Source organism: Vombatus ursinus, unplaced genomic scaffold (assembly GCF_900497805.2).
Source record: "Vombatus ursinus unplaced genomic scaffold, bare-nosed wombat genome assembly UNPS02014812.1, whole genome shotgun sequence".
Lineage (NCBI taxonomy): Eukaryota > Metazoa > Chordata > Mammalia > Diprotodontia > Vombatidae > Vombatus > Vombatus ursinus.
The window spans coordinates 4,200,324-4,213,938 of record NW_020954590.1 but is presented as its reverse complement, the minus strand read 5'-3'; the positions used below and the strand labels follow the sequence as shown (position 1 = coordinate 4,213,938).

The 13,615-nt window shown below is 35.5% G+C and overlaps 1 protein-coding gene across 1 annotated transcript in view; it reads left to right on the top strand.

The window, feature by feature from the left end:
* The window catches only part of LOC114053720 (thymocyte selection-associated high mobility group box protein TOX), a 371,079-nt gene that overhangs the window by 311,987 nt on the left and 45,477 nt on the right, over positions 1 to 13,615 (top strand). The window contains exon 5 of the mRNA XM_027876850.1: positions 13,129 to 13,359. Within this exon, the coding sequence (XP_027732651.1) occupies positions 13,129 to 13,359 (231 nt within the window). The remainder of the gene's footprint in view (positions 1 to 13,128; positions 13,360 to 13,615) is intronic.

Genomic DNA, 13,615 nt, shown 5'->3' with positions numbered 1-13,615 from the left:
CAATTTCTGGTTTAGCCTCTGGTTCTAAAATATTGATAATTTCTTGAAAGATGATGTCTAGACTCTTTTTTTTATCATGGCTTTCAGGTAGTCCAATAATTTTTAAATTATCTCTTCTGGATCTATTTTCCAGGTCAGTTGTTTTTCCAATGAGATATTTCACATTGTCTTCTAATTTTTGTTCTTTTGGTTTTGTTTTATGGTTTCTTTATGTCACATAAAGTCATTAGCTTTCATTTCTGCCATTCTAATTTTTAAGGAATTATTTTCTTCAGCGAGCCTTTGTACCTCTTTTTCTATTTGGCCAATTCTCCTTTTCAGAGAATTTTCTTCTTCAGGGAATTTTTGTGCTTCTTTTTCCATTTGACTAATTCTGCTTTGTAAGACATTCTTTTCCTCATTGGCTTTTTGTATCTCTTTTACCACTTGGCCTAGTGTTTTTTAAGGTGTTATTTTCTTCAGTATTTTTCTTGTGTCTCCTTTGTTAAGCTGTTGACTCATTTTTCATTATTTTCTTGGATCACTCTATTTATTTTACCAATTTTCCCCCTACCTCTCATATTTGATTTTCAAAATCTTTTTTGAGTTCTTCCATGGCCTGAGACCAATTCACATATTTCTCGGAGGCTTTGGATGTAGGAGTTTTGACTTTGTTGTATTCTTCTAAGTGTATATTTTGATCTTCCTTGTCACCATAGTAACTTTCTATGGTCAGAATTTTTTTTTTTGTTTGCTTATTTTTCTTACCTATTTCTTGACTTTCAACTCTTTGTTAAAGTAGGGCTCTGCTTCCAGGATGGAGGGTTCACTGTCCTAAGCTTCACGGGTTTTGTGCAGCTGTTCAGAGATACTTCTAGGGCCCTGTAACTTTTCAGTACTTCCAAGGTGGTATGATCTAAGGAGAGGTGTGTTTACTACTCTCCTGGCCTGTGCTTTGGTCTGTGAGCGATCACAAGCACTCATCCTTGCCTGGAACTGTGATGAGGGTCCCTACTCAACTGTGGCCACAAGCTTTGGTCTGCTAGTGCTCCTCCTCGCCCTTGGACTGCCACCCGAAACTGTGACCCATATATGAGTGGACAAAGCCACAAAGACCTGCTTCAGTGCTAACAAAGAGACCCCTACAATCTCCTTCGGACCAGTTGTTCAACTGTGAGCTGAGAGCTCTGGAAGCAGCTATTGCTATTGCTGATTCAGTAACTCCCAAGGCCTGCTCCTGGTTTGCTGGGGCTCGGTCTGCGCTACCATGGCATGCACTAGACTGTGCTCCACTCTCACCCAGGTGAAAGAGATCTTTCCTGCTGACCTTCTAAGTTGCTTTGATTGGAAAATTATTTCACCCCATCCTTTTCTGGGTTCTGCTGCTCCAGGAATTGTTTTATGGCATTATTTAAAGGTGTTCAAAGGGCTTTTGGGAGAGCTCAGGTGAGTCGCTGCCTTTTCTCCACCATCTTGGCTGTACTACTCTATCCCCTCTGCCTCTTGGAATGCAAGTTCAACTTCACTGTCCCTTTCTGTTGGAGGTCTTTCTGGATCCCTCCAGTTGTTAGTGCTTTTTCTGTCCCTCTGTAAACATTTTAGATTTACTTTGTGTATGTGATGTTTACATATTTGTATGCTTATTGTTTCCTTCAGTAAAATGCAAATTCCTTGAGCTCAAGGATTATTTCCTTGTTATCTTTATATCCCCCATTCCTATCTTGGATTAATAAACACTTGTTTTTTTATATGAATATAACTCAACTCTATACTTCCTCTAACCTACTCCTTTTATAACCCTGTCTATAAAGGAAATCAGGCTGTCTGGAATGACCTGTTCTTGGTTAAGCCATGCTAACACCTTCCAACCACAGCTTCTTTTTCCAAATATTTACTGACCACTTCTTGTTGGTTATTTCTTGATATTTTAGAATTTTCCAGAAATTGAAGTCAAGCCACAATATTGTAATTTGAAAATTCTACTCTTCTCCATTTTTTGAAAGTAAGAATAGGGGGAACTTGATGGCACAGTGGATAAAACACCAGCCTTGGAGTCAGGAGGACCTGAGTTCAAATCTGGCCTCAGACACTTGACAATTACTAGCTGTGTGACACTGGGCATGTCACTTAACTCCAATTGCCTCACCAAAAGAAAGAAAAGAAAGTAAAAATAGTATTTTCACTTTCATCCATACTTCTCCTAGAAAATTGACATTATGGTATGCTGCTTTATTTCATACTGCATAGGATACCCCATAAAATCTGCCCCAACCAATCCCATTTCTCAATACCTTCACAAATACTCTATTACCAAAACCAGTCACAAAGTTTCCAAATACTGCTATAATATCACTCTACTTGACGTTGTGTTTTCATGAAACCATTTAATGACATTCAGTGATAGCAGGCCTATATGCTTGTAAACTTTTCTAGCTTTTCTAGGAGAGTGTACTTAATAAATGCTCTTTTGAATGACTAGTATTTTGATACCCATGGTACACTTTCTTTGATGCTCAGTTCTCCAATTGTTTTGCCATTGGGGAAGAGATAAAAATAAGTAGAAGTAAATATAAAGTATAAGAAATTTTAGACATATGGCTTTAGAATATAATCTTAAGTATGCAATCAAACATGAGGAAGAAAACTCCACCCTTTCATAATTTTTTTTTCTTGGTGAGGCAGTTGGGGTTAAGTGACTTGCCCAGAGTCACGCTGCCAGTAAATGTTACGTTTCTGAGCCCAGATTTGAACTTAAGTCCTCCTGACTCCAAGGCTGGTTCTCTATCCACTGTGCCACCTAGCTGCCTGCCTTCCACAATTTCTGATTTCTTTCCTGTTGTCACCAAAATAGTATATTGATTAGAATGGAAGAGTTCATCATGGATAATACACAAAACAAATAATATGATATTTGGGGATATTGACAACCCAAAATCTTAAATTATGGATTCAAAATCTTAAGATTATTAAGCAGTGTTAGAAATTCTGATGGCATCTCTCCAACAAGTGTGCACTTGAGCCAAAATGAAACTCAAAAGCATCTTTTCCTTGCAATAATGTCAAAGAGCTGATTTCCCGTGGATAATTCACATCCCCTTACAAAATAGCTTGATTGAACAATATTGCCTTTACCTTTGCAAACATGGCTATGAATTGTTTTACTTGTCTCCTTGTTGGCACAAGGAAGGGTTATATTGGGGGCCCAGAGGTAAAGGGAGAAGAAATAAGAGTTATGTTGGAAGTGAAAGTGATGGAACCAAACAAAAAAGTATAACTGAAACATTAACAAAGGAAAAAAAAGCAAGAATCATATTATGATGTAACAATAATCTCCTTAAAGACCAATTTATGCATTTCTGTTAGTTTTTAATCTTTAACCTTACTTTTGCTGAAATGGTACATATTTAAATAACTCTAAATCAGAAAAGCATTATTCTTTTACTAGTATATTTGTCCATTCTCCTCTACTAGTGTAAGCATTCATTTGCATATTCTTTTTCTCCACTGACATTACCTTTACTCTGATCAAGTCTGTGTAGTTTTCTGTGTCTTGTTTCAATTCTCAGTTAAATTCATGCTTCCATCCCATTTGTAGATTAAGTTTTTCACCTCCTTTCCCTGCTTAAAATTCACCAGCCCAAGTCTTTGCAAAAAACACGTAGGCATTCTGCTGGTAAAACCAGAATTCGTTCTTTAATAGGTAACTGGGATTGATATATGTTATTGTATTATAACCACTTCAGTTCTAGATGTAATTTAAACCACCAGTTAGAACTTGGCCATGAAGTGCATTGAAGAGAGACCCCGACACTGTAAACTTTGCCTTTCCCCATGATACTTTTTCTTCTTCTTGAGAAGTTATAATTTTAAATAAATGATTACTTTTGAAAGGACTATGGACCTCAATTGATCTAGATGGATAATTATGTACAAAAAAATCCGTCTTTAAGGAGGAAAGAGATTGTTTTGCCAAAATGGGCACTATGTACGTAAAATAAATATCACCTTCCAAAATAGTACCTAACAAACCTTTCTGATTGTTATGGAGCTGTCTCAGTAGCCTTAGGTCATACACTGGATGTATTTTCAGGCATCATTACAGAAAAGCATATGGATTGAACAAAAGTAAGGCTGTGCACTAAATGCTTATTTTTAAAATCATATAATTCAGAGCTCATAATGCAACTGATGCTTTAGGAAACTGAAATGTTGCCGGCATTGGAAGCCTGTTCATTTGGCAATGCCTTGCCTTTTATCAATTGCCAGGCTAAGGATCTTTAAAATTCCTGTGCTTCTATTCTTTAATAGGGCCTTACTACTTATACAAAGGAACTTGTTCAAGGGATGTGGAGGACAGAAAATTCACTTTTCTAAACTATGTGTATATAACAAGGCAGCATGGAATAATAGATAGAGAGCTAGTCTCAGAATCAAGACGACCATTTTCCAAGACCTGCCTTTGACACATAATAGATGTTAGTTACTTAACCTCTCAGTGCCCCAGCCAGCTCTCTCTCAAATGAAGTACTTCAAATGAAGTACAGGACAGTTGCCAGTTTGGAGCAGTAGAGGCAATATCCTCACCAGGAATTCCCCCTATACAAATGAAATCACAGATACAAACCAAAAAAAACAAACAAAAAACTGAAGATATATTGTACTTTTCAATCAGCCACCCACATATCTGCTCCTCTGAATTTAAAGGTACATATAATCTTTGATTCATACTTAAGAGTTGGGGTTTGATGAGAAGTCTGTGGAGTAGTCAGTAGAATACTAGGTTTGGAATGAGGAAAACCTGATTTCCAATCCTATCTCATACACTTAGTAGGTCTGTGACCTAGGCAAGTCATTTAATGTCTCTAAAGACTCAGAATCCTCAACTGTAAAATGAAGGATTAGATTCAATGACCTCTAAGGTCCCTTTCAGCTCTAAATCTATGATCCTGTGAGCCTACATTTAAAAATAAAAATCTCTGTACATTGACATCTCCCATTGACATTTCTTATAATTTCATGGACATTTTAATCTTCATTTTCGACTATTTCATTTTAGTGGTTCCAAATTCATTCATCAACATCTTGCTTTCTTCCCTTCTGTCTACAAATTCAAGCCTACCCCATCCTTTATTAACAAAAAGAAACAAACCAAAAATTGAATTATTTGACCCTACTATGTTCTCTTCTCCTTTTCACAGCTGAACTCCTAGAAAAAAGCTATTTACACTCATTTTTTATGCTTCCTCTCCTCTCATTCATTTCTCAACCCTTCGCAGTCTCGCTTCTGACCTCATCACTTAACTGAAAGTTGTGTCTCCAAAGTTACCAATGATATCCTTATCCCTGGATTCCCTGGCCTTTACTCAGTCTTTATCTTTATTAACTAATCTCTAGCTTTTGACACTACTGGTTACCTTTCTTTATATAGTCAAGATATGAGACCTTTATCTGAGAATCTTTCTATAATTTTCCCCCAATTTTATGCTTTCCTTTTCATCTTGGCTACATTTATTTTATTTGTACAAAAACTTTTTAATTTAATGAAATCAAAGTTATCTATTTTACACCACACACTGCTGTCTATCTCTTGTTTATTCATAAATTGTTCACCTATTCATAAGTCTGATAAGTAATATATTCCATGTTCTTCAAAGTTTCCTCTTTATGTCGTGGTCATGCATCCATTTTCATCTGATCTTGGTAAATGGTATTAGATATTGGTCTATGCTCAATTTCTGCCAGACTGTTTTCCAGTTTTCCCAACAATTTTTACCAAATAATGAATGCTTATCCCCAAAATTTAAGTCTTTGCACATGTCAAATACAAGATTACTATATTTATTTGCTGCTGTTAATTGTATGTCTACTCTATTCCACTGATCTACCTTTCTATTTCTTGGCCAGTATCATATAGTTTTGATAATTACAGCTTTATAACATATTGAAGATCTGATACTGCTAAACTTCCTCCCATATTTTTATTATTTCCTTCGATATTCTTGACTTTTTGTTCTTCCAAATGAATTTTGTTGTTGTTTTTTCCTAATTCAGTAAAAAAAATCAAGTAATTTAATTGGGATGGTATTGAATATATAAATTAGTTTAGGTAAAATTGTCGTTTTTATTATATTGGCCCTGACTAATTAACAATTAATATTTTTCTAATTATTTAAATCTCATTTTATTTGCATGAAAAGTTTTTTTTTAATTGTGTTCATTCAGTTTCTAGGTTTGTTTTGGTAGACACTCTCAGGGGTTTTATACTGTCTAGAGTTATTTTAAATGGAGTATCTCTTACTGTCTCTTCTTGCAGGGTTTTGTTTGTGATATATAGGAATGTTGTCATCATGAGTCTTCTAGAAGTAACAATTGTTCACTGCACTAATCAGAGTTCTTAATTCTTTCAAAGTCCTTTTCCTTTACAATTTTATGGTCATTTCAATAAAAATTTCTCCTACTTCTGTTTACTTCACTCTGCATCAGTTTATAAGGAGTCATCTCAGGTTTCTTTGAATTGATTCCTTTCATCATTTTTAGGGCATATAATAATATTCCATTACATTCCTAGACTATAATTTTTTTCAGTCATTCCTCAATTAATGTATACCCTCTTTGTTTCCAATTCTTTGCAATAAAAGGTGTTGGTAAATGTGTGTATATGTGTATGTACATGCATATAGATACATATTTATGTATACACGTATGTGTATCTATCTATCTGTATTTATATATGTATTTTTTTCTCCCTCTCTCTTTAGCCTCTTTGATATATATTTCTATTAGTGGCATTGCTGGTCAAAGGGCATACACAGCTTAGTGACTTTTGGGGTATAGTTCTAAATGACTTTCTGGAGCAGTTGGGTCATTGTATGGCTCCAAGACCTTACATTCTTAAAGGAGAATTGTATCAATATACACGTAAATATTTCATGAAATTACCTCAAGGCAATAGTAAAGTCACTTTTTCTCTGATATTTTTAGTACTTCACTTTTGGCAAAGCATTTATCTTTAATATTTCCTTTTTCTTTATGCCTCAACAGTTAAATTAGTGTGAATGTTTATATAATTCAAAAAGCATTTATTGAGAGCCTACTCCATGCCACACATTGTACCTGCGGTGCAGAGAATTTAAAGACAAAAAATAAAACTGTCTCTGCCTTCAAGATGTTTACTTTCTGTGCAGGGAGGAGGAGAGATGTAAACAGATCAGCAATTAGAAAATACAAAACAATTAAGGGGATTGCTAATTACTAGGAAAATAGGAAAGATTTAAATAAAAAACAACTGCAGTATGTTAAGACTGAGCCTACAACAGAAACTGGTGGAAAACTTCTTTTTTTCCACATTGGTTGAATCCAGTTACCCAAATCCTTGGTGAATAGTTATCTATAAATGTTTCCAGAAGCAACAAAACAAAATTCTTCTAGACTGCTTTCTTCCCAAGGACTTTATGTTTCTAGACATGGCCTAAATACCATGTATGTACTCACTTCTCAAATCAGTGAAAACACAAAGAATGAAATTCCTATTCACAGTCTTCAGGCTTTTTGGCAAACTGGCCCAAGATAATCTTGCTCTTTCACATGCAGAAGAAACCTGGATCCCATAATTTTTTAAGTAAATTTTTGTTTACATAGGCAAATGAAGGGTTGAACAAAGAAATCTAGGAAATTTGATGTAAATAAGAAGTAATGGAGTCATAGACTTAGAGCTAGACCCCCTCATTTACACTTAAGGAAACTGAGGCCCAAAGAGGTTAAGTGACTTCACAGGTTGCAAGTGTCAGAGATAGGAATTGAACCTAGGTCCTCTGATTTTATATCCAGAGCGCTCTTTCTACTGCATTCCACTCAGTTCCTGTTTTTTCATGCAAATTGTCTAGGCAGTTGTTTCACCTGCCTACTAAAGTTGAAGAGTATAAGTCTCTGACTGGCTACATTAAGGTCAACTGAACTTAACGCTGAATTCTACTTAATAAAATCCCAGATATTTATCCATCAATTATTTTAATAACTTCAAAATATAAACAAAACAGTGTCTTGGACTCTATGTTTTTTTCTATAATTCATGTTTTTGCATAATGCAATAGCTATTCAGTGATTACAGTAGTAAAGATTAGTGTGAGGAAAAAAAAACACAAGCTTGCCGGATTCACCATAAGTTTAGTCTGATTTTCTGTGAATTTGTTCTCCAACATGATAAATAATATTTATCTCCCAAATTCTGAATATTCTCATGTATTATCAATTTATGGATGACATAAGGAAATAAAGGAGCAATTTAAATAGTCAGTCCAAAGCATTTATTAGCAAAACCTTCACCAACAGAAATATCATAGTCACCAAAGTGCTGTTCTAGGTCTTGTTTATGCAGCGGAGACTTTACAATATTTACTTTTATGATAAGACTTATAAGTAGAGTTTGATGTTGTTTGTTCAGCCTATTATGCAGATGGCGCTTGATTAAAATCTATTTTAAACTACAGCGATTACTGCAAGATAGTGTGCATAAAACCGCTCTCCTAGCTCCATTAAAGGCTTGAGTATGGCTGCCGTTTATTTTAAATATGCTTATAGACATTTTCAACTTCTCCAGGGACATTTAGATATCAGTGAGGCACTTTCCTTGAGAGTCTTAACTCCTAGTTGTTGTAGTCCTAACATCTATTATCTGAGCAACACAGTAAGCACATGCTTTTTTAAAGTGAAAGATTATTGTTTTCTTGTGATAAATAAGTTAAATACATCACTATAATTAAGCAATAAGCCATGACAGGAGGTGGATTACTAAGAGCTAAGTACACCTCTAGGGATTTGGGAGAATAAATCTGTGCCTATCAGTAGGTTACAAAAATGTGTGCGTTTGTGTTTGTATGCATGTGTGTATGATTCAGAAGTAAAAATCGTCTTCTATGCCTTTTGCTTTAATTAATGGTGACATCTCCACGGCTGATGAGAGTCAAAATTAAGGTCTCATCCTAACCACTTTCCATGTTGTTAACATTAATTTTTTGTTGTTTCTATATAAAATTTGTTTCTCTGTGGGCTTGCGATTCTAGGCCATGGAAAAGCATTGTGGTAAAGGACATTAGAACTGTTGGAACTCTACATTGGGGGGGGGGCAGATTTCACATGCTTTCCTCTCTATTTTTAAGATCATTGTGACACAGCTTAAATTTGACTTCATAATTTCCCATCTTAAAACCCTGGCAAGATTAGAAATTTTATGATTTGATGTTGTGCCTAGATTCAAGCTTCTTTATAGACATGGACTCATTTGTTTCCATTCAATCACATGGGCTTCAGAAGTTAGTGAACGCTCAAAATGATTGTCCGTTGACTGATTATGCATCCATTTAACTAATTTCAGATAAACTATATCCATCCTTATTGTGTTCATCTCAAATAATACAAGGATCCAAAAACCAACTATCATTCAAAAATATGACCAACAACTGGTCTATACAGTCATGCCAATCATCGTTATGTTCCTTTAAAATATAGCAAACACAATAATGAGCAACTTTATTTTTCACAGGACAGACTAGGCAAATCTCCCTGACTCTGAGATGTGCAACAAACACGTTGCACAGCAGCAGATCATTATTACATTCTCCACCATGCTGGAAAAATACCCCCAAAAAAGCCAGAAAATGGCCAGATGCCTCATACTGACCTCATAGACTGCCAAAGCAATTAGACTCATCAGCTCTCAAACTACAATGAGGCGGAACATTCTCTTTTCATAATATTGGACCTCAAGGCACAAAGATTATCCACCTAGTCAACTTGCTATGTACTTTGGTATCCTGAGTTCATGGAAAACTCAGGATTCAAACACCCAAACCAGTTTTGGTTCTTGATGAGTTCTATTTCTTTTAGATTTCATTGCCTTTCCTACTTGACAAAAGAGAAAAATCAGACTTCAATGTTGGCTCATGCTCTTTAATTTGTGCCCTATTCATTGGTAATAAATGTGGTATAAGGTACTTAGGTCTCTTCTTAAAAAACATGGAGAGAATAAATTTGCAATGATTTAAGAATGTAGTTTTTTCAACTCAGTTAAATAGATATTTATGAAGTACCTATGTTAGTAAGCACTGGGTGAGCTATTGCAGAGCTGAGCATGATATCTGTGATCATTTAATCCCATCTCTATTGGACTAAACAGGTAGACATCCAACTTCCTGTTTAAGACTGCCAAAGAGAAGGAATTAGTTACCTCCTGAAGTTTCCCATCCTACTTTGCTGAGTCATTCTTCCTCAGATCAAGTAGAAATCTACTGCTCATCAATTTCCACTCATTGCTTCAGTTCTGTATTCAAAATAAAGAAGAGTTAGTGTGATTCATCTTCCACTTGCTAGTTACTGACTTTGACTTAAAGAAAGCTAACATAGCTCAACAAAGTCTTCTTTACTCCAGGCTAATGGCCCCATTTCCTTCAACTAATTCTTTTATGGAATGGCCTCAAGCCCTCTCACTATCTGAATCACTGACTAGAAGTATGTTAGTCTGTCAAAGTTCTTCATAAATTGTGGCACCTTGACCTGAAAACAAGACATCAAATATGATCTCACTAAGGCTGAATACAAAAAGATTATCACCTCACTTATTCAGGAAACTATGTTTATATTAATTCAGTTTAAGATTTAATTATCTGCTCAACTATTGTGGTTAGACCACCCACTTTATTAAGTTGGTATTTCATCAAAAGCTATAGGCTTTTTTCATGTGAAGAATTATCTAGCCCCCTTTCAAACACATACGCATTCAACTATTGAGAGTTTGGTCTCCTATCACAAGCATTTTCTTATTCAGAAGAGTTTAATATCCACAGACAGATTTCGTTTCATATTTCCCCTTTCATTTAATTTAGAAAAACATTTTATAAAAATGGATCTAATACTAATACATACATAAAACGCGAACTCTTTGCCCTACTCTTTACTTCCTGTTTCTTGGTCAGTTTACTTTCTATTAAAAAAAAATTCCCTTAACACCAATGATTCCTTTTTTTTTTAATTACCTTTGATGAAGACCCTTGTCAAAAGTCTTTGAAAATCTAACTAAATGATGTCTTCTACTTCCCTCTTATTACTGCTTTGTTGGTCCTTCAAAAACTATAGTAAATTAGTTAGGGATAATTTCCCTTTCAGAATTCAGGTCATATTTGCCTAAATATTCAGAGATTCTTACCCAGATGATAAATTCTATTAGCCTGCCCAGTATGAACACAGTAGTCTACAGTTTCCAGGTTTTCTCTGAAACCTCTTCTATAGATGAGAGTACCAAAGAAACACTGACAGTCCTCTGTCCCAGTAGCTGTTAAAATATAGGCATTTGTTGAAGCTAGCAATTTACATTTTTTCATTCAAGTTCTATCCAGTGGACATCATTGGGTTTTGGTATGTTAGCTACATTATTAATGAAGTAGATCCTGTATATTTAGCACTCTTGGATCTAGCACATCCAACCTCTTTCCTCCAAAAGTTAGCATTTACCAAAAGGTAATTTGGGAGTTGAAATTCTTTGCTTTATTAACTCTCTTTTCCCCCTGTTAACATGACCCTGAGAATACAGAGTAACTTGAATGCTTTATGATGTAAGCATTTGCTGCAGCTATTTTTACCACTCCATATATGGCTTACAGAGGGAGCATTCTACTAATGATGCTTAGAAGGATTTGTACACCCTCTGCCATTATATGTAACTGTGCCTTCTCACCTTCCTTGCCACGTATAGTCTCATTAGTCCCAGTCATATCTCTAAGGATCAAATTCCTTTGCCAAAATGGAATGTCCAGCCAATTAGTAAACTCTCCTTCTCTACATAATTCTGGTCTTCCGTAAGTATAATTAAAATTAAGCTTCCCCTTAAACACAAATTTCTCATCCATAGTATCTACTATTTGTCTCTTACCTTTGATATAATTCCTAATTGAAAATTCTTATGTGCCAAGCAGGGGCTCAGGTCCCATCCCAAAAGAGAATCAGTTGTAGAGTCTGAGGTTTGAATCCTGACTCTATTGCTGGACCTACCTGTGTGATCTCAGGCAAGCTACTTAACATCGCTGGGTGTCAGTTTCCTCATCTATAAAATTAGCAATTGGACTAGATGACCTGTATTGTCTCTGTCAGTTCTATATTGATGATATTTCAATCCATCCTAGTAGCCTCAGCAAGCCCAAGCCAAATGATTCATTAAATCCTTTTTGCTATAGACTTTTGATTATTGAGGAAATTTTTTTTTTTGCACTATCATCATGGAATGTCTCTGTTGTTTCTCTAGTTGATTTATTCCATTTCACATATTTAAAGAAACCCTAATTATTGACTTTCCCTTCTTTCAGACTAGCCATGCCACCAGTTAGTCTGAACAAGTGAGGTTTTTATTGTTTATGTAATGTGAGTCTCTAGTATAGCAATCACAAATGCAAAGTTTTAATACTTTTAAGGATGTATGATTGCAATGGCATGGGTGTTCCCTCCATGCCTTAGTAGATGGTTTCACAAGCGGTTCTGCCCTCCCTCTTGAACCCAAAAATATCATCTCATGGTGGCCAATATTTGAATAATGAACTAGCTAGAATGCTCCACAGAAAACGAACCAGTAGTCCATTTCTAGGGCTTATACTTTCAAGAAATTGACGAAATTCTCACTGCTGGCATACATTTCAAAATGCAGAGGTCTTCTTACGTCCTGATGAAGAATTAGAAGGCATGGGAATGGAAGGACAAACCTCTAATACATGAGGATTCTTTCTGGAGATTCAGACACTGTTAAAAACCATTCAGAAAGCTTCCAGAGTCTGTGTAAATCACTGCATTAAAATGTGATTGACCATCATAATTACTATCAAACTCATAAAGTGAAAAAAGAATAGCTGAATCAATATAATAGGGTAATCTATAAAGGCAATCAAAAATTATTTTCAAAGACTTGTTATGCATGCTGTGAGGGACTGAGTCATAGCTTACATGAGATATCAAGTTTTATATGAACCCAGAGCTACAAATAAAAATGCTACTTAGGATTGTGCGTGTGTGTGTGTGTGTGTGTGTGTGTGTAAGCCTAAATGAGAAACAGCAATTTGATTTGGCCCATGCTTTGGTGGGCCCCTCTGTAATTCTACTGTAATCCCATTCCAGATAAATGGTGGAGAGAAAAGGCCTGCTTCTGATATGGGAAAGAAACCAAAAACTCCCAAAAAGAAGAAGAAGAAAGACCCTAACGAGCCTCAGAAACCTGTGTCTGCCTATGCATTATTCTTCCGAGATACCCAGGCAGCCATCAAAGGCCAAAATCCAAATGCAACTTTTGGTGAAGTCTCTAAAATTGTGGCCTCAATGTGGGATGGTTTAGGAGAGGAGCAAAAACAGGTAAGAAGTGTTACAAAAGGCATTAATTTGATTGTAGAAATTGGGTAAGCTGCAAAGAAATAGCTTCTAAGTGCTTTGAATGGCTTTTTCAATGGCTGGAATGAATGAGAGAAAATGGGCTATATCAGAATCACACTTTAGGAGACTTTCATATAATTTTATACCATTTTAGTGCTCTACTATATGTTCTTTTCTTTGTTTCAAGGTTTATATAGTGCAGTTACTTTTGAAAGGGACTTTACATGCCTTAGCCAGG